Below are 21,632 nucleotides of genomic sequence, written 5' to 3' on the forward strand. Positions count from 1 at the left end.
ACAGCGCTCCCGCCGGGCCGCGGCCCCGCTCACCCCAGCGGGGTCTTTACCCTTTAAAAAATCAAGCTCTTTCGTAATCAATAAAGCGCTGGAGGAGTCACCCTGCGAACGCTTCCCCTTTTATTAGAGCCGGCACCTTCCCCTGGCAGCCATTTTACCGAGCCCCGACCGCGACCCTCCGCGCTATGCGTGCGGGGAAACGCGAACCACAGCCCCGCGGCCCCGGAGCTCGGGCAGGCGTGGGCTACACGTCCTGCTAATCACTTTCAGACGGCACGAAACGCCACCAAAACCAAGCCTTATCGCAGCTCACCCCGCGGGCTGCGAAGGAGGGGGAGCGGGCTCGGCCGCTGCCCCCGCTGCGGCGCCGCAGCCAATCAGCAGCGGGAGCGCCCCGCCTCCGCCGCCCGCCCGCTGCGGCGCCGCGAGCTGTCGTTGCGCCGGGCCGCGCCGCCGCCGCCGCTCCGCCATGTGGCTGCTGGCCGCCTCCGTGCTGCTCGGCGCCCTGCGCACAGGTGAGTGCCCGCCGCACCCGCGCTCCCGCCTTCTCTCCCTCCTTTCCCTCGCCGTCTCGACTCCTCCGGCTGCGGCCGCAGCGATCGCCCGCAGGAGCATCCCGGCGCGGGTATCCCGGCGGTGTCTCTCCGGCGGGGCCCCCGGGCTGTGAGGGAAGGGCTGAGCCGCCCCCCGAGCCGCGGGAAGGGGAGGGTGCGGTGGCGGCGAGCGGGGGCCGGTGCCGGGGCCAGCGGGGCGGAGCGGCCGCCGCCCGTTCCGCCGCCTCTCCCGCCGCTCGGCGAGGGGACCCGCGGCGCTCCTGCCCGCGGCTCCCGGCCGTTCTGCTGGTAGCCGGCGTGTGTGGGACTGCGTAGCGGTAGATCGCCATCCTTGGGGAACGAGCGGGCACATGCACACTCCCACAAACAACGCACGCTGTCGTCCAGCCCCCGCCGCCGCCGCCCGCGTCCTCCCCGGGCCGGCGGTGCGCTGCTCCCCGCACAAGTTGCGGGGGAGAGGAGAGACAGCGTGCCCGGAGCTTTGCTCCTCACCTCCGTGTGCTTTAGGGCAGCTCAGCTCCGTGTGCCTTCCCGGAACAGCTGGTCTAGGGCTGGCGGCGTTTCTTCATCTTTAATATTAGGTTTGTGTGCCATCGAAATGCAGTTGACATCACCCAATCTTAAATTCCTATTTCTCTGACTTGAGAAGAAACGCGGTGGGGGGACAGTTAACAAAATTTCAGCGAGGTGCAGGTGCGCTGTAGCGTGTTCTGTCAGTAAGCAGCACATCGAAACTGGAGTGTTTAAACCTGCCGAAATTGCAGGCTGGGTTCCGGGCTTAGCAGTAGACTGGATTAAGTGTCAAGTGCCCAGCGTGGTTTGCGTGAGAAGGTGAGAAGGGCCGGCTCCCATCGGGTGGAATGACCAAACTTTAGCAGTTTGCTGTGTGCGGCAATTTTGAATTTGCAGTGTGTGTGCAGCGACCTTTCTGTGGCTTCTTTTGCAATTGCAAGTTCTTCGGAATCCCCCACGTTGCTTAGTATAAGTCTCTGAAATTGTCACCTTCATGTGACACCTCTTAAAATTATAATCTACGAGAAAGTTGGAGGCTGAGAGCCCACCCATTAATCTATTGCCGGCAGGATTTGGTAGCTGTTTGGGAGAGGCTTCTCTTGGCATTCTCTTACCATCAGAATTGTTGGGAAGTTGGTAGTGGAAGTACTATCTGTAGAAAGCCGTCTGTAGGGCTCCCTTCAGTGGGAGAGCAGCCACACAACCTCTGCCTTGAAATGCAAATATTCTGGCTCTGAAAAAGAAGAAAAATCCCAATAGTTATTATCATGATTTAGTGAGGAAACATGTGAAATTTATTTCACAAAGAACCATTGAAGCTTTTAATTGCGTGCGTTTGTTTTTTATTAGGGCATAGGTTGAGGTTTGTGTATAGTTTCCTTTTGTTGTGTTTATTAGTTAAAAAATGCAACACAATGAGTAAACCAGAAAATGCTTCTTCCTTCATCGTGAAGTGCCATCATGCATATTATATGCAAAGCCAGTTTATTTTAAGGTCTTGGTATTCAGTAGTAATCCAGGAAACAGTGTTAGACTGTTAAGGAGATATTTAAAACAGGAGTGTTTTTTAAATGTGATCTGAGACTCTTGATTTGAGAAGGAAACAGAAAGAGCTACTGCAAATAGTGACATAAGTTTTTTGGGTTTTTTCCCTTTTTTTCTTTCTTTCTTTCTTCCCTTGTCCTCATTAAGTTTAGTCATTAAATACATATCATCATTCTGAGCTGGTTTTATGCATGTGAGTATCAGCAGTTCCCAAGAAGTCCCTGGAGCTATTCCAGTTAGTGTCAGTGCTTACAGTATTAGGGGAGTGTCGTATCCTTTTCCATATTTGGTTTTATCAGATGGGTGTAGTAAAGCATTTTGAATTATTAATGTCTTTGGGACTTTGGAGAGCAATTACTATGAAGAAAGCTATTAAACTTTGTTATGATTTCATACAAGCAAGGAAAAATAGAGAAAATAAAATATTCAAAGCCTTCATAGCTCACAGACAAGCTAGTTTAATTAACCTCTTTTTTTCTGGCTCCTGATGTAATTTATATAGTGCTTGTACAAGAACTTTTTTAAGAACTGATGAATGGATTCATTTCTGATAAAATCTTTGTATAGGGTTTAAGTCTTTCTTGTAACAGTGGTCAGTCAGTGCTATTATTTTAGAGCTGTAGTGCAGTGTAGGAGAGAGATGGGAAAACCCAGCAGTGGTAACATAATCCTGTGAGGTGTTTATTTTTCCTTACCTGCACTGAATGTGATTGTTGGATACATTAATCACAGTGATTTGTAATACAGGTTGGTCATTTTTACAAATTCTCCATTTTCAATTCTGTTGTGTATGCAGTTAAATGCTAAGTAGTAATCTCATTTAATATGTGGTGTTGTGTGTGCACCTTCTCCACTGGAAAGGAGAGAGAATTTGCAAGAAATGATCTAAACCTATGGGCATTTGGCTCCACCTTCAGAGATAAGAAGGAACAAGTGGCAAAGCTTTCTTGACTAAACTGCCCTGCCTGCCTTCTCTCAGAAGTGTAATACTAAGACTTTCTTCCCTGTGTCCTTAATAAACTATAAAGGAAGCTTGTGTGGAGCTGATGCCTGGACTTCAGCTTCTAGTTCAGCAGGAAAAAGCTGAACATCAGTGGGACAGCCTGTAGCTAATGTTATCTGTATGCTTTGCAGAAGCCAGGCAGCATTTCCACATGTGAAATAGGAGAAGTGTCCAAGTAAATAAATGGCAACCCAATTTTTAAAAAAAAATGTATTATAGGTTATGGTATCTATAATGGTTAAATTAATTAAATGAATGTGAGAATGGCTGAGTCTGTGTAGAGTAGAATTATATATTATATATATATAATTATATATATATAATTATAATTATACATTTTTTGTCTTCTCTTGATCCCTTAAAACATGATTGCCTTTTGTGGTTTCATGGGAGAGTTTGTTTTGTTTTCCCAATTCGCTTGTTGTAATTATCTATTCTTTGTTCTCAAGTATTAAGAAGTAATTCTGAATGTGTCAATTCTCATTTTTCTTTATAGGTTCTGCTCAGTTGATACTTACTGGGACAAATGTTATAGAAAAAACTGGCTGTAATAAAACTGTAGTTTTACCTTGTTACGTGACTAATCTAAGGCAGAAAAATGAAAATGCCATGTTTGTTATATGGAAAAAGGAAGGAGATACAATTTTTTCTTATCGTGGAGGAAACAAGAAATATAATGTTGCTCCCTTGTTTTCATCTGCAACATTTTTACACCCCGATAATTTAACCGATGGTGATGCCTCACTGGTGCTCAAGAGTAACGAAGCAGTTGTTGGAAATTACAGCTGTGAAGTAACAGAATCAAACAGAGAAGGAGAATTAAGAATGGAACTTAGAAACGGCTCAGGTGAGTTGTCTGCTATTGTTTCAGAACCTGTTGGGAGGGAAAGCAAGCAAAACCTTAAGGGAAGGAGAAAAATAATGAACTTGGCAATGTATTCCTTTAAAGTGAAATACAAGAAATGTAGTACCCAGACCTTCTAACTTGTAAGCTAATGTGGCTTATTTTGGTTTAAGTTAGAGGGGAGTGCTTCCATGGGAAAATCTGAACATATTTTTTTATTCTGTACTAATGTCAGAGTGTGATTTAGGGCAATCTGTGCTTTCCCACATCTTTTTGATTATATAGATGCTGATATATTCAGCAGTCTCATGTTATTGCATGGCATATTTCTTATCGTCTTCATAATACTGAAATGTATACATCCATCACAGTGGCTGCAGAGATGTTTTCTTGGAAGAATTGCTTCTTGCAACCTTTAACTCTCCTGGAAAACTACAGGTAGAACTAACAGAAATTCTGGTTTAAGAGTTCTAGAGCTCAATCTGAAGGTAGTTTTTTAGCGAGGTTGAAAATGCTACTGCTAGATGGTGACTTGTAGTTTCCTAACTAAGCATCATCTTCAAAAGGTAGTGTTTGAAGTGATGTTAAAATGAATGAGATCCACTAAATGAATTTTTCATCTAGAGAGCTATTTCACTTTATCTTGTCGGTCCCAGCCCACACTCTCCAGCGCCTCAGCTGTTGAATAAGGGGGTTCTGCTGTGCAGGGGTTATCTGTCAAGTGCTATGCAGATGTGACAGTTTCACTGGACATAGGTGTGCCCCGTTCATCTGTTTGGCGTGGGAGACTTGCCTCTGGAGAGCTGCTCAGAAGCACTGAATGTGTTGCATATGTGTAGCACACAGAGCCTTTCCCACGAACTCTAGAATTTTGTTTGCTTTTGCTATTAGTTTTCTCATTTTGCAATAAAATATTTGTGAAACTCAAACAAAAGTTGCTTGTGTCCTGCTGCAGATATTTGTGTAATTCTCAGTTAGGTCTAGTTGTTGGGTTAACCATATACCCTGCAAAGCAAACATGATCCTGAAATTGAGAAGGGCAAAGCCATTAGAAGTGAAAATACTAGAAAATCATTAATTTCTTAGAAAATCATTCATTTCTTCATTTCTGCAAAAACAGGGGAAATACACAGTCTCTGTTTCCTTCATTCTCTTACAGCTTACTCACACTTTTGTGACTGTTCATGCAATTCAGTGTTACGCTCCAGAATAGGAAGCAAGTCTTGAGAGTGCAGCAGAATCAAGTACCATTTACAAGTTTTATTTTTCTCTGTGTTTATAATTATGAAGTCACTATAAAGACAACCGAGCAGGAAACTGATACAATTTTTCTAATTTCATTTTCTAGTTGCCAGTTGCGGTGACGAAACACCAGAGGAAAAATGTGGTTGGTGAAAAATTCATAGTTTTGAGGTTACATTAGGCTTGAGACTATGTGCTTGAAAATGTAAAACCTAGGTTTGAGGGTGAAGGAAACATGGTTGCTTGCTCCCTCTCTCTCAGTTCTTCTGCACAATGTTTTGTTGCTTGCTTCTCCTCAGTGCTCTAGAGAAACTCTTGAGACAATAAGCTAATAGAAGAAAGTGTAGTGAGTTTTGGAAAGGGTTAGTGGATACTGGAAATCCTGTACCAGTCTTCACTCAGTCATTTCTGAGCAATGAATTCATGCTGTCACTGCTAGCATGTTCCAACTGATGCTTTTACAAAGATAGTCATACAAAGAGCCAGCTATCCTGCATCTCTCTTTAGAGAATTCCTGGATTCACCTAGGCAGTGTGTAGCAGTGTGAGCAAGATTTCTGTGCCAAGTGCCCTCATCTCTGTGCACAGACACTCTTTCCTGATCAGGAGAGTGACAGTCAAGTTTCCCTGTTTTCTTTTTCTTTACCATTCTTTTATTGCTGCTTTTTCTCTTCTCTTTTCTCATCCTTTTTGTTTCTTCTTGTCTTCTTCCCGTTTTACCTCTTCTCTTCACTCTTCCTTCCCCCCAGTCTGGAAATCTCTCTTCTTAGCTTGGAACTGACTGCCCTATATTGGCTCTCAAAGCACTACTTTATGCCAGGAGTTTAGTTGATTACTGTGGAGCGCCAGAGTAAGGGAAGTATATTTCCAATAAATGCATTCAGCAGTTTCTCTTCCTTGCATGCTGCATGTGTCTGCAGCTTCTCTACAGGAAGTTCTTTGACTCCAGGGCCGGACCACACGTGGTCTGTGTTGCTCGCTGAAGCCCCAGCAGATACCAGGCTTCTTGGCTGCTTTCTTTTATGTGATAGTGTCAGCTGGAAATGCTAAAGAGGAAGTGAAGTGGTTCTCAGAGTCTCTGCTTGCAGTTACTTTCTTTGGCTATTCTCAGTTGCATTGAACAGCATTGCTGGGATTTGGCCTATTCAGGAGTGGCTGCTGTTCAATATTAGTTGCTTTTTCCTTATTGTGAATGAAGCAAAAAGTCTTGCTTTAAACAATTCAATAAATTAACCTTGTTTTGGTGAGTTAGAAGTTAGCAGCTATTTCTCCATTTTCTTGCTTCAGCTTAGTGCCTTGTATTTCCATTGTATGCACTGTATCTACTTCTGTGACCTCTCGTGGGAGGAGGGGAGGGAGGGGAAAGAGGGAGACTTCTGAACTTAAAAGCTGCCCTCAGGGTATTTAATTGTCATTGAAAATTGTGAGGCATTTCTGCTTAGTTACATGTTTCTGGAGCAACAGATCTAACTTCTATGTATGGAGAAAAATGCAACAAATATGTATCTTAATGGAGATTAGAAATTTCTGTGGAAGCAAATGTGCAGGCAGAGGAATGGTGGCAAGTATAAAATAAGAAATTGAGACTTTGGATTCCACTAAGTGAGCCTAAATGAATATATGAGCAGAGATGCAAGAATTAACTTCATTTTCTAGTTCAGTGGAGATATTCTCAGAATTTTGTGTTGGAAGGTGGCTTACAGAGTCTTAAAGCATGACTGACTGAACAGCCTAAGGCATCCAAAATGCAGGGGAAAAAAGCCTAGATGGATGATGTTGGGAAGACCTACAATTAACAAGGCAATGTTTCCCTCTCACTTAGGCTAGCTCCTGTATTCCTTACCACACAATTGAATTTCTTCTTTCAACTGCCATTGAAAGTAGATGAGAATGGCTGAGGAGGCATCAAATTGGACTTCTCATATCTTCTCTGCTTAGCCTAAATACTGTTTTTCTGATTTATAGATGTTTTCATAGTTCCACAAGTTCAGTAGCTTGTAGTGCCACAAGTTACCACCAGCATATTCTCTGCTCCAGTGGAAGTTAATATTTCCAGTTTGGAAAATACTGGGATAACCAGAAGTACTGAAAAAGTAGGTTGTCACCCAGAAGATCAGGGTGAAAAGTACATAGGCAGAGGACATAGATTTCTTAGCCAATTATAGTTCTTAATGTTAAATTGCATATAGTATTGGATAATCTAGGGCATAGCCTAAGAAGAGTGATAAATATAAAGCAAAAAGCCTCAGTTTCTGTTCTCTTCCTACTATTTATCTTTGTTTTTTCTCTAGGATCATGGTTCCTTCTTGTGGAAAGGGCTGTCATCGTATCATTGGTGATCTTACTTGTTATTTTGTGTGCAGCTCAGTTAACATTTATTGGTAAGTATTTACTCTTTAATTCTTTGCAGTTACTGATTTATCCATGAATGATGAAATCACTTCCATGCATAAAGGCATCCATGTAAAATGAAGGGTGGTGCCCACATCTAAAAGATGTGTGGGAATTGATCCTGATAATACACAGAGACGTATGTGGTGTGTGTGAAGCTTTTCTTCACTGTTGATTCACCATGAATTGAATAATTCAAAAATGTCTCATTATATGGCCATAAAATCAATATAAGAGAAGGATGGTGTGCTTTCTTAATGTAAAACTTTTTATTAGTCTTTTAGCACTGACTTAATTATAATTTAACACTGACATTGGTGATTTTGTTAAATGTTTTTAGAAGCAGTGCATCAATTCACCAGTGTCAAGACATCCTTAGATGTTCTTTATGAACTGTTATCCAACATCTGTGCAATGCAGAGTGTGCTTTATGTCCTGGTCTTTCAGATGGTGCAATTTGTTACATCAGTCTTTGAGGTTTTTCAGCCTTTTTCAATTTATAGACTTCCAAAAAATAAATTAAAAAAGAGAAACATTTCAGCTAAGAGTCAAGTCCATAAGAAATTGAAAGTAATTTCACTCGGAGAGATTTTTAATAATAATATACGTATTCAGCCATCTATATATAACTTCCTTTATTATTGTTTTATGAATCTCTGGAAGTGTTAGGTGACTTTTCAAAGGTCCATCCATGGTCCGAGGTTGAAAACTAATGCATAATTAAAAAAATTATTTTATCTCTGTATTGTTGTATTCCTGATTTTCGTATCTTATACAGGAAGCTCTGATCTGTTCAGGGCTTCCCATTGCCCTGCATTCATAGCAGAACTTCAACATTTTTAGGAAAGTAATAATTTCATGGAGAAGCATTGCCATTTTATAAGAGTAATTTTAGCTTGCTTGGATGTTTTTGCACCTGGGCAATTAATTGAAAGGTCTTGGCCTCTGTGGGGAAATGAAGTGTTCTATCTCTTACTTAATAAATATGGGTGTACTTACTTTTTGTTGGGATTTTTTTGTGTTGGTATGTTTTTTTTCTTTAATTTATACTCTTTTGGATAACCTGGGAGTCCACCAGTGATACTTTATGCCTTTAAATAGATTGTTATATTGGGGCATGATTTTTCTGTGTAATATTTGGGAATGTATGTTATCTTGGTTTCGTGCACTGGGTGGGGAGGGGGGTGGTATTGTGTTAATTTGTTTGAAATAAGGGTTTTGGGACTTTTGTTTACAGGATTGGCTGTTAGGATTTAAGTTCCTTTGGGAACAGAGGTGATGTGACGTGTCCGAGCTCACCCAGTGTCATGAGGAAGAGAATGAAACCTGAAATTTCTGAATCCTTCTCTGACACTCAGCTGAGTAACAAATTCCCTGTAACATTTAAATGCCAGCAGTGCATCTACCTGAATTAACCTGTACCATGTCTCAAAGTTACTTTGATAACATATCAGCTGAATTGTATGGAAGAAGAAAGTAAGAATTTGACCAGAGCACTGATGCCAGCTGTCATTTTTCTGAGTAAGCCATATTAACCATATCAAACAATGAAAACAAATTAAATCTTGGGAGTGTATAAAACTTTAATTTTTGCAAGATTGAGTGAGTTTATTTAGGAACAGTCCAAATTATAGATCAGTGGATTTCAGCAAGAGAATCTGTATGTCTGATTGTTTCCCTCTCTGTCTCTTTAAGTATTAAAATACGAAATTGGATCTCAGAGGAAAGTGTGCATGATTGTAGCACTTGTCATCTTTGCAGTAGTAGCTGCTGTGGGTGCTGGTCTTTTTATCCAAGGTAAGTGAATAAAATTGTTCTCTTAATTTAAGGGAATAAGAGCAGATAACAATCTGTTCCATTCTGTAGTATGGAAGTTAGTACTGCCTATTAGTTGCCATCTACTAACTTTTAAATAAAAATATACAGACTACAGCAGAAACAGCATTGGAGTTTTCAGGTCCTCAAGTGATCATAGGAAGATGCAGACTCCAAATCTGTTAATTTTCTATCCTACTGCCTTGGGTGAATATTAGAGACCAAAGAGTGACTTCTGGTCCTTCAGTGGGATTTCTTTCTGGACTCAGGAAATTTGGTGATTTGATTTATGTTTGTTGCTTTGTGCTGTACTCCAGTTAACAATTTTGGTTTTACTGATTCCCACATAAATGTTTGCAGATGGCTATACTGTACAAAATCAGGCTGGCCTTGGTCTAATGGTAATCCCTGCAGTGATTTTGGTACCACTTCAGTATGTCATGTTTGGAATTGGTGAGTATTTATTTACACACTAACATGTGGATAAAAAAAAACTGAGCTCCTCCCATGATCTACAAGATATTCTAATTTTTATAAACAGGTGCTACAGTAGCATCCTGGGTTCATCACATTTATAATATCTTGAAACAAAATGTGTAGCCTGTGTTTGTTGGGCTGAGTTGCTTCATGGAAGTAGGACTTACCTGCTTGAACAGTAAGATTTAGGGTAGCACCTCTTGAGTGATTTCTGCTCTCCCTTCCTGGGTTTAGGAACTGTGTTGAATAACTAGCTCTGAGAATGTGGGTTCCATTTTTTTCTAATTGTGGTTTGTTTATAATGCTATTTTTATATACATAATTTTATGTATGTATACATACAAGAGCCTTGACTTGCAGTGACTTGTGAGTTTGTTATCATGCTGACTGGCTGAGTTTAGAATTTAGGAGAATCTGTTTTCTAGCTTTATGCAATTATCTGTCTTTTATGTCTCTGTAGTAAAATTTTACAATTTTGTTTCTTTTTTTGCCAGTTTTTGACAGTCAGCTTCAGGCAACCTTGGCTCTGATAGGTTTGAAACTTCTTGGTTTTATAATTGCTCTGGTTGGTTTTGCACTGTGTGTCCCAGGTAAGCAGTTAAGTCTTCTGGGAAAGTGTGCTTTTTACTCCTGTCTACACCTGATAATTGTTTATTTCTAACACTATAACTCTGTGAAAATGGCTCCACTACATGGAATGTTAGCTAGTAACTTCTGTAAGTGTAGTTTAGGACTACTGTGCTAATGTTTTTTTATCTGGTGAAAGAATAGCCTAAAGGAAGTATTACATACATCAGTTTCATGACTGCATTCTGTGAGCAGCTGCTTTTAAAAAATAGTTAATTGTTTTAATTTTGCATGTTAGTGTTAATTTTGGGTGACTATTACTGTTATTCTTACTGAGGCCTAAGGTAATTAGAAATTAAATAATAATTTTCTCATGTTCAGTGATTAAATCAGAAATTCCTTGCTAATCTCCGCTTGTATGCAACTGAGCATAAATGAAACAATTAAAAACACATTTAGAAGGTAAATATAGAAACAGTAAACTTGGAAGTGTTCTCAGGCAGTTGTAAGTGTGGTTGTGGCTGACACTGTTTCATTGCTGAGGAGCTGTCAGGGTAAAGGAACACCAGCTAACCACGCGGCCTCCCTTTGTCCCCTCCCTGCCCTCCCCTGTGCCACAGAGAACCCTGCAGCAGAGAAAAAGGGTCAGTTTAGGACTGCTTGGCAGTATATTTAGTAGGAGAATACATATTTGTGTTCCTTGTAGGCACTTTGTGCTCCTGCTTTATTGTTTTGTACAAATACACTTCATTTTAGGAATTGATCAAGTTGGAGATTTAAGACCTACTTCTCCTTGAAGTGGTTTTTAAAGATTTGTCTAATCTGAGTGAAATGATAGCCCTTTCAGTGGAGTTGTGATTTGACTTTTATGCTTATTGTTCAGTATTTACAGAAGTATTTGTGAGTTCTGTAAGTTATAATAGTAAAATAAACTGATGCGAGAATTCTGGTAAAGCATTAATACAGGGTTTTTTTGGAGGATGTTTTTACAATGCTTGTAAATGAAAAATGTTCCTAGTTTTTTCAGGGTGTTCTCCCAGGTCATCCATGGTAGTGTTAGCTGTATCTCTAGGAGTTCAGCTCAGTGACCTTGAACTGGGTTGAGCTGACAGATAGTTGCAATAACAGTAGCAGTATTGTATTCTGTCACATACAGTCCAAAACAGTTGGGATTGAGGATGTAAATTTAAACGGAAAATATTGTTAATGAAAGAACATTATCAATTGCAGTGAATGACACTGGAGTACCTAAACACCTAGAACAGTTGAGGTAAGCAGGATAATGCCTTGTATCACTAAAGAATGTATACAAAAAAAGAAAGAGGCAGGAGTAGTTGTAGGATAGCTTTGAAAGTGAAATTAATCATGCCTGTCTTTATCAGGTTTATATATTTTACTAAGTAGTCATATCTTGAAAATAAGAGTTTGTACTTTTTTGTATCAGTTGATACAGTTCTTTTATTGTGTTTTTCCCAGCCTGTCCTCCATTACATGGGTCTGTTCTGATTGCTGGCATAGCTATTATGGCTATTGCAAGTTTGCTCAGTCTGGCTTACGTGTTTATTATGGGTAAGTAGCACCTAATATTCTGCATTATTTTCCTTTCAAGTAGACATAAATTATTTGAGCACAAGGTGTGATCTCACAGTTACATAGTTTTAAGAATTACTGAAAAGTTGTCTGTATGTGTTGGCTTTGTTTCATAGAGCATGTGGGAAATCTTGAGTTAAGAAACCCACAGTCTATCATCATAAACTGCTTCAAGATCTTCAAGATTAACATAGCCAGGTTTCTTAAGTAAGAGTGTTTCAGTTGTAGGAGGGATGTTGCTGTTCAAGTACTGCATTTACACAATTGGCCAGCTGAATTTGAGAATGAAGAGAGCAAAAAGGTGTCAAGGATTCTGTAGAGTGGACTGTGAGATAGTGGTGCCAAAAGCTTATCAAAACATAGATTTAAAGAAGCAGAAATCTGCTTACTGATTTGCACTGGTTAGAAGTAGGTTAAAAGGAGAGCAATTTGAATGCATACCTTTCATTTTAGTGAACCCTGATTTTCTTCCTGCTTCATTTTAAAACCCAGGAGAAAAGAAACTGAAAATAAACTGTTTCAGAAACTGATCTGTTCATCAGATATCAAAAAGATGAGAGATTTAAAAATGTGCTAAATAAGCAAAACCCAGCTATGCTGTGTGATTGGAATGCTGCCACACCACAGCATAATGTATGGACTCTACAGCTTGGGTCAGAGTGATATTTGTTCAAGTTGTGCACCAAGGCTCTTCAAACATGTTGTTGTCCACCTTCTGTGGACACAGAACTGTGCAGTTGAGGATGTGTTGCTTCCAGACTCAAGCTGGAGTGTTCACAGTGTGTGCAGTCACAAGTCTGCTCTGAACCATGCAGTCTCTCCATGGCCAGAAATAATAGACCCTGAGACAGGGAGAATTTCCAGTAGAGAAATATTAAGGCAGAATGCCTAATACTTGATATCCAAGATAAATGAAGATGAATAAAAAATATGGCAGATGCGAGTCAAGCCTTTTAATAACAACAATAGATTTATATTTTATTGACTTTGGTTTACTTGTGTGCACTTGTATTGACTCCAATACTGTGTGCTCATGGTCTGCATAAATGTTGCATTTCTGGTTTGATTGTGCTGGTTGAAGAATATGACTGTTGGGGTAGATTCTAGCATGCCAAAAGAAGCACAATGAATAATGAGTAGCTTAATTCACCTTTAGAGCTGAGTGCATGAGGGACACACTGTACATTATAAGATTGGTTCCTAAACCAAACAGAAGAATGCTTAGAAGTTCTAAGAATTTCCAGATCATAGAATTAAATAGCTTTGGAGAGGGAAAGCTTCAATTATGTGTTGTAAGTTATGTGTTCAATTATCTGTTGTAAGTTTTATCAGTAGACAATACCTTTTCCAAGGTTGCAAGTGACAAGATAAGAAGAAATGGCCTCAAGTTGTGGCAAGGGAGGTTTAGTTTGGATATTAGGAAGAATGTCTTCTCTGAAAGGGTGGTCAGGCATTGAAACAGGCTGCCCAGGACATGGTGAAATCATGATCACTGGAAGAGATGTTTAGGTGTGGCCCTTGGGGGCATGATTTAGTGGTGAAGGTGGTGATGCTGCTGGGATTGGGCTTGATATTCTGGGAGGTCTTCTCCAACCTTAACAATTCTGTGGTTCTGTGTTTTCTTTTGGTTGATTGTGTGGCATTTATTCATCTGCTTGGTCACTTTTTTGTAATTATTTTAGGTTCCAGAATGAAAGATCATCCTCGTCCGGGGGTAAGCTTAAAATTAATAAATTTGGGGTGACTAGATGGCTCAGGGGATTGTAGTGAGATACTGAACCTTTCTTCACTAGTTCGAATTCAGACCAGGTTGGTAGCAAGCACCAGTTCTGGCTGTGTAACAGATGTCTAATGTTGAGTGAGTTGGTGGTCTCCATTGTCCCTACTGAGTGTGTCTGTGGTACTGTAACTGCCACCCTGACCTAGGGCTGCTCCGACTGTTGTGCCCAAATGGAGTTCCCATTGCTCTCACTGAAAGGTGGTGGAGGATTGGCATTTTTTTACAATACACTCTTCCACCTGAATATTTAAAAGCCATTTTGCTCACCTTATTAAAAAGTTTTTTTTCATTAACATGAGTGCAAAATATCTAGGTGGCCTGTAACAAAGAATTAAAAGGTTTTTTCCTATGGGCTTGTACACCAGAACCCTTTGGTATCCTCTTCAGTTCCTGGCTATACAGATGGCATAGCCTTGACCATTTTCTGATTTTTCTATAATGCCCCCTAATTTGATGAAACCTTCTGAAAAGAAAGTTCCTGTCTTTAGATAACACAGAACAAATTGAAAAATAACTTTTTTTTTTTTTTTTTAATAAGGTTTTCCAGTTGGTAGTTTTGAATTTTAGAATAATAGTTCCCAAAACAGTAATTTTCAGACTTACACAGTGCTTTAGGGTGATCCATGAATGTGAACTGCCTGATTTCTGGTGTTTTCCAGAAGCAAGGAAAGAGGCACAGCTGTTGAATATCAGTAAAACTTCCTTGTAGCAGGGGAATCTGGCAAATACTAACTCATTCCACCTTTTGGATGCCAGCCATCATTTGAGACACATTTTCAGGTCTCCAGTCTAGAGCCTGAGACTCAGCTGTTGAAGGAAGATGGTTTTTAACAGAGCTGACTGCAGTTAGGACAGGAGATTTTTAGGTTTTTTTTACTTCCTTTGCTTTTAGTCATCCATTTTCATTCTAAAGAGCAGTATATCAGAAGACTAGTCCTCCTTTATGGAAGGAACACAAGTGCACAGAGAGAAAAAAATACGGAAGGAAAAGAGGTTAAGAGATAATTATGTTATAAAAATGAGCTGAAAAATGAATTGAAGATATGCTTTATTCAAAATGAAATCTTGCCTTTATCTAACATCATTGTGCTTAGTTGTAGAATGGAAGTAAACAGGGCAAGAGGAGGGTGGGGTTTTTTCCTCAACTTAGTTTTGGTTGTAAATAAGCTTTGAACTAGAAATCAGCATCCTTTGATGAGAACTCTGTACTCTTTATGAGCTGCTCTCCTCACTAGGTGGTCTTCCATGGCAGCAAGGAATTGAGAAATAAATAGCCACAGCAACACAGGAATTAATGTGATGTTCTCTGAATTGGGGACAGAAAAGAAAACAAAATAAGTTTCCAAAACTTAGAGGTCATTGGAAACCTCAGCAAGTACAAATATGCAGCTGCAGGGTTGTTATCTAGCTGAGGGCTAGATACAGAGGAATTCAAGTGATACAATTTGTGACCTGGTGGAAATTGGAGTGTGTTAATATGCTGCTTGTTTCTGTCAAGGGCTGTTCAGCCTATATTGCTGTGCCTTGAGGCAATAAATAGGTGTGAAGTAATTTTAAGAATACACTTTGACTCTGTGTCATCTAAAGACTATGGAAAACTTATTATTGGTGAAAGACATCATTTTGACACTGAGGCACACTTAAAAAATTATTCTTGAGATTTTCCTGAGTCGGAGGGCAAAAAGATGTGTTTTTGAAATTTGCCATCTTATCCAAGTACTGATTTTTTTTTTTTTTTTTTAAAGCATTTCTGTAAGGTTGCATGTGTTGTTTCTGATGATTGTCTACTAGACTAAATGCACAACTGTCATGTATTTCTCTTTGAGGAGATTCCACTTGATTTGCTTGGCTACTAATTTTTTTTAATTTTTTAGTCCTGCTGCTTTGTTACTAACCATTGATCAAATGACAGAAATAATCAGTTAGGTTTTAGAGCTTAAAAGTAATATCTGCATGGCTTCCGCTGCCACCTAGGGGTATTTCATCTGGGTAAAGATCACAGTAAGGGAAAACACCTGGAGAATGCAGCTATTGATTGCTACATTTTTTTTTTTCCAGACCTTTAGTCATTAATTTGATTAACATTAAGCTTTCTTCGTTTTTGTAGAATCACTACTTACTGTATATGTCAATTAGAGTAATTTAACTGTGGCCAGCCAGAAGTAAACATGAAGGCTTTTTATACATATATATATTTTTAAATGTTTTGCAGAAAGCTGTAGAAGAACCACTAAATGGTAGGTGATATTCAAGGTTTATCTTCTCATTAGGGGATTAATTATGGATAAAGATGGTTCTAATTCCCAATACCACAGCACTAAGATGGCAGATCAGTGTGGCAACTTATGTGGCTCTGTGAATCAGTAAGAGTTTGATTTCTTGTTGAAATGTTGCCTGCAGCTCCAGACTCCCTGTTTTATGCCACTGTGCTTGCTAGCCAGAGGCACTGTTTGACTGTTTTAGGACAAATCTAGTATCTCACAATATTATCTCTTGCTTTGCAAAATGTCCAGCTTTAAGGGAAGAAGAGGGACTAGTATTGAAAATTGATGTTAATTCTTCAGAAAGATTTATTTAGGTGAAATACTTAATGATCGCAGCAAAATCTGTTCTTCCCTCTCTATTCTCTTCATATTTCCTTGGGTTGGGGAAACTCTCATGGTGTTGGGAGATTCTGATAGCACTTAAGGTGAGGGAAATTTACAGTGGAAAAGGGATGACTTTGTTTTGGTTTCTTTGCTTTTTTTTTGCTGTTATGTTCACTAATTGGCATGCTGAGTAGTAGCATTCTAACCTGAATTTTAGAATTGACCTGAATATTAACTATGAAGCATTTATTTCTATTTCGCTCATTACTAATCCATTCTTTTGACTTTTAAAGATGCAAAAGGAGTGATGTTAGAATGATGGTAAGTCTAGCAGATATTTGATTTAATGGCTAAGCATTTGAGGGTTTTGATGTTTAAAATTACTCAGTGCTAATTCAATGAAACCTGAAGGACAGGTTTCAGGACAGGTGCTGTTCTTATTCAAATTATATTTAATTGAAAAGGAAAAATGTATGGGGGAACTGTGCAATAGTATGGTTCTGATCAAATGTGGAAAGTCAAATAGCTTTATGTTTCCTTTAGGCTCATGTAGTATTTAAGATGCATGGAATGTTTCCTTGGTGGTGTGGGTTGTTCTGTTTGGGTTGGTTTTTTGTTTTGTTTTATTGCTGTTGATATAACTAAGCTTTCTCTCTGCATTTAATTGGTGATCTCCAAAGGAAATTCACAGGAAAGTGGTTTAAAATTAACTTTATCTCCCTCTCCCTCTCTTTAGGTGTTACTTGAATTCTCTAGGTTTTGTTGGATTGTATTCCAATCAGATTTCATGCAATTTATTATTTTTCAGATTGCTCTCAGTGAAGAGCTTAAATTTTAGGCTAGATGATAAGGTTTGAAAATAAAAACAGTATTATTGTGTCTCTTCTATTCAGCAGCTGTACTTTTCATGGGAATAGGATAAAAAAAGCACTTGTTGATGCTATTGGTACTTATGTTTCTCCCTGAATACTGAGCAAGCTTGTCATGAGGCATCACTAGACCTTTAGCTTAGTACTCTTGAATTCAATTACAATTACAACATTTTGCTGCTTGGGATAAAGAGTAAACCTACTCCAAATCTGTTAGCTCACTTGAAATACTTTTATATCATGCCATTTCTAGGAGGCATTAATTGACAATGAGCAAATAAATGAGGTACTAGTTAGCTCTAATTGGGAAAAGGTGTATGAGTTTTTAAAGCAGGCTTCCTTACAAATACCATGTGCTGTTTGGTTTGTGTTACTTATGACTACTACATTTGGTTCATCCAAATATCCCATATAATTATTTTCTAAACCAGTAGGAATATAAGCACTCCTACAGTACAAAGGACAATGGATAAATGTGTACCAGTTAGTGTAATCTGAGCTGCATGGAGTGGAAGGCAGGGCCTTCTCCAGAATTGGCTGCTGCTTGTTCTTGAGAGAGTTGAGACCAGGAAATAAATTTGCCAGTCCACTGCATTCAAGCAGACCAGAAGGGAGATCAGGATGGGCTCTCTGCAGTTACCTCATGCTGCTGAAGAACAAGGCAGAATTTTGCTTGGAGATCCATTTTTAAATAAGTTGCCTGTTTTTTCTTGGGTCTCATTTAGGTTATGAAAACCTACATTCTAGTGCTGAGGTGGAGCACAGAAATTGTCAATTACCTGTTTAATTTTAGGGTAGAGCTAGAAGTCTGCTTTTCTGCTCTGAAAGATGGCTCCTAACCAGTGACAGAAGGTTTTACAGATGGAAGGCAAATGCTCTGACTCACATGCTGGAGGCAGTAACCTCTTGAGCTCTACCTGCTTCTGTGTTAACCTTCCCTGGAAAATTCACACACACACTGAAGCAGGGATGAATCAGATGCTGAAGCTGAACTAGCTTACAAAAAAAAGTAAACTAGCATTAGAATACATGGACAGGGTGGGTCAGACAGCTGAGCCCGAGCCACTTCAGCTTATTCAAATTCATGAGTGAAAGCTCCAAGACAGTGTCCACTTTCTTTTGTGGAGAGGCTGAAACATCACTTGCTGTTAGTAACGCATTTTTCTACTATTTGAATGCTAAATGTGCCTGCAATTTTGAAATGAAAAAAAAAAAGCAAAAACTGTAAGCTGTGACTTGCATATGCAGCTCAAAACATTGCTGTACTTCCCAAACAACATTTCTTTTTCTTTCTTTTTGAATTCCCAGAACTGCAGAGTTATGTGATGCGTATATAAAAAGTACACCGTTGTTGATACACCGTGGCCTTGAAGATGCACTACTCAACAAGAAGAAATTCAGGAATCTAGTTGTTTTGCATGTGTGGCAAAAGTGCTTTTGATATAAATGACATAATTTTATAGTCACAGCAGCTGTAGCAAGGAACATGTGTGTTTGCCCACATGTGATCTTTATTTTCTTTTGTTGTGGTGTATATGGGATGGTTGAGGGTGAGGATATAAAAAGCACTATTTGCCCAGTACAGAGTCTCCCTGCAGTAATCCTTAGTGGTATTATTTTCAAAAACTATCATTAATCACTGCTTTGATAATGGGCCTGCTGAGCCCAGAGATTGCAATACCATTTAGACTATTGTTTTCTTTATTTGTGTGCATGGACAAAGTATGGTTTACGTGTATGATACAAGAAGGAGGTAGAGATTGTACAAATACATATTTTCTGACATTCAGCAAATTTTTATTTTAAAAAAAAAGAAATAAAAAGTTACACACGAAGTTGCATAAGTACAAAGTATACTCCCAGCTCTCCTGAAATTATTAACAGAGTTCTAATTCCATGAGACTTCAGTATTCCTCTCTGTGGACAGTAGTCACGTGTGCTCTGGTGGCTGATATTTTTGTCCTGTGAGAGGGCTCTCCGTGCCCCTTCTGTATCCTTTGATGAGAAACTGCTCAGCTGTTGGAGCCTAATTCAGCACTGGAATTACAGAGCACAGGAGCTGGTAATCTTAATGCTGAATGTGGTTCTTGTGTGTGTTCATGTTGTGCAGTGTGTGGAAATGGAAGCAATTTCAGGCTTTCTTAACTCAGTGAATTTGTGAAAGTCGTGGATGCTTCATAAAAATAGGAGTTGTCCTATTTAGTATATTTTTGACAGAGTTTAAAACCTTGTTTTGTGGAATGGAAAAGAGCTATATAATTTCTGGCCCAGGTTTGTGTTGCTGCCATTACATCACAAATACATAAAATAAAAAGTATGAGGAGCTGATGAGTGAGGAATCTCAGTTTCTGTATATATCTAATGGTATGGTTAAAAATAAGTTTACTAGAACTTGCACATTCCATGAGATTCTGCTGTGTTTTACAGTTGTTTTGAGAGTTGTTCCAATATAGTTGGCTGCTCTTGGACTTTGTGTATGCTTTGTAGAAATCTTGACACTGTTTCCTGTTTGTACTAAGGTACTGTATTTCAAAGGCACACACGGTTTTCTCCTAACAATTTAAAACTTGGTTTGGAAAGCTGTTGCCAAGCAGTCATGTAATAAAATCCATGTTTTTAAAGATACTGAGTAATTTGGCACTTCTCAGAGTTGAATGTTACAAACCAAGGTTCATATCCATGTTGTGGGTGCATGTTGCAGGGATTTGGGTCTCTGCACGTTGAGCTCTGAGTTGCATTAAGAATTCAACAAAGCAAAATTAAGTGTCTGATTTTACAATAGGTGCTGTTGTAATCATCCCTCTTGCCATGGCTGCAGGATTGAGCCATTTAAAGCAAGACATGGGCCAGCCCTCACTGGGGTCAATGGAACTGGACACAGGGAAGAGGGTTACCCATACAATAAAATATGGGAGAAGCATGCATGGCTCATACTTACTGTCCTGCTTTACCAGTGGGAGTATTCATGTAAGGTTTGAGCTCTTACATATGAATCTTTTAGTGCAGGTTTTTCCATAATCTCAGTGATATCTAACTAATGATGGGAGATGGTTCTCCATTACAATTCAAAATAAAAAATTTTCTAATTTAGTACTGTGCAGTGCTCCCTGTTTATAACTAGTGATTCCCTCTGGCAAATTGAAAGTCTTAGCAACCAAGGAATATAAAACCAAATCAGCTGGAATTCTGTTGAGGTATTCTGCCTTATAAAAACAATTATGTATAATAGCTTTATGTTAATGTTTGTAAAGCAAACTGCAGCAGAACCCTGCTCTGTCACCGTGGGATCAGGCCAAGCTGTTCCTAGGAATTGTCAAAACATAAGAAGCTCAGTGGCTGTCTATGGGCTGCAGAACTGTGGCCCCAGAAATGGGAGAACCCCACCATCCTGTTGTGTTAAGGGCTGGATTTCTTCTAGGTGGGAATTCAGAAGTGAGAGTTTAAAAAGTCATTGGTACACTCAGCCAGCCCTTTCCCACCAGTAGTTTAAACCAAAGTTGTTCATAACTGTATGCTTTCATTTGTGTGTGTACATATGTGTGTATATATAAATATATAGACATTTTAAATATCTATAGATCTATAGTCTTTACCCAAGAAACTTTTTATTTATGAAACATGAAATGATTTTGTAAATACTGTGCTAATATACTTAAAAAATAAAGTCATTTTAAGTTGTTTTTGCGGGAGATTTTCTTGTTGCTGGTACATTGAATGTCTGTAGCTGCTTCCATAAATTCATAGTAATAGCTGCTCTTCTCCCTGCCCTTATGTATTACTGGATCTACAGAAATGTTCTCAGTGCCACATTGGCTGCTGCAGATGATTTTGGGTGGGTTTCTCCTTACAAAGGTCGTCCAGATGGTGAAACAAGTGTGTAGGCTGCCTTGTAATAACTTCAGTTGAGCTCTCCAACATCAGCCATCAAATGTTGTCACCTGAGTGTGCTGTGGGAGGAAATGAGGAATAACAAGCTGCTGCTGCCCCTGTAACTTCAGAAACAGCAGAGCAGCACCTCTGTCCAGTCTGTCTTTGCAGCCCTGGAATGGTATTTCTGTGAGAAGAGGATCCCTTATGTTACTGCTAAAGCACTGCTGGATAAGTTCTGGATTTCCTGAAGGTGTCTTTAATGTTTGTTTAACTGTGGAGAGAGGAGCTGCAAGTCCTGCCTGATGGCCTTTCTACTTACACATCCTCTTCAGTGGAGCTGAGCTGATGGGAACAGTGGAAATCATTGGCAATTCCTTTGCTTGTTCAAGATGACTTTAACTGTGGCTGTTGAACTTCAGTGCCTCTTCAGAAATGTTGTGTGATTTCACCTAGACACACATTTTTCTCTAAAGGAGCCATGAACCA

The 21,632-nt window shown here is 39.5% G+C and overlaps 1 protein-coding gene across 9 annotated transcripts; it reads left to right on the plus strand.

Annotated features, from left to right (window-relative positions):
* The first annotated feature begins 364 nt into the window (after nucleotides 1–364).
* Nucleotides 365–20,965, plus strand: CD47 (CD47 molecule). Of its 9 annotated transcripts, XM_079318584.1 has the most exons (12): nucleotides 365–515; nucleotides 3,611–3,961; nucleotides 5,307–5,345; nucleotides 7,491–7,580; nucleotides 9,286–9,387; nucleotides 9,766–9,858; nucleotides 10,377–10,472; nucleotides 11,926–12,018; nucleotides 13,722–13,753; nucleotides 16,032–16,056; nucleotides 16,701–16,728; nucleotides 18,585–20,965. In XM_079318584.1, the coding sequence occupies exons 1-11, from the start codon at nucleotides 470–472 to the stop codon at nucleotides 16,724–16,726; spliced, it is 993 nt and encodes a 330-aa protein (XP_079174710.1). In that variant the 5' UTR covers nucleotides 365–469; the 3' UTR covers nucleotides 16,727–16,728; nucleotides 18,585–20,965. The 9 variants fall into 9 exon arrangements, with proteins under 9 accessions (XP_079174710.1, XP_079174709.1, XP_079174713.1 ...); XM_079318583.1 differs by lacking the exon at nucleotides 16,701–16,728; XM_079318587.1 differs by lacking the exon at nucleotides 16,032–16,056.
* Nucleotides 20,966–21,632: the final 667 nt, after the last annotated feature.

The sequence above is a fragment of the Erithacus rubecula genome (genome assembly GCF_903797595.1).
Source record: "Erithacus rubecula genome assembly, chromosome: 1".
In the NCBI taxonomy this organism is placed as follows: Eukaryota; Metazoa; Chordata; class Aves; order Passeriformes; family Muscicapidae; genus Erithacus; species Erithacus rubecula.

What these genes read in the sequence shown, in the direction of transcription:
- CD47 (XM_079318583.1), top strand. Translation starts at nt 470, where the DNA reads ATGTGGCTGCTGGCCGCCTCCGTGCTGCTCGGCGCCCTGCGCACAG. An exon ending in TTTTGCACTGTGTGTCCCAG is followed by an intron (nt 10,473 to 11,925) that starts GTAAGCAGTTAA and finishes TGTTTTTCCCAG; the next exon opens with CCTGTCCTCCATTACATGGG. An exon ending in GGCTTACGTGTTTATTATGG is followed by an intron (nt 12,019 to 13,721) that starts GTAAGTAGCACC and finishes TAATTATTTTAG; the next exon opens with GTTCCAGAATGAAAGATCAT.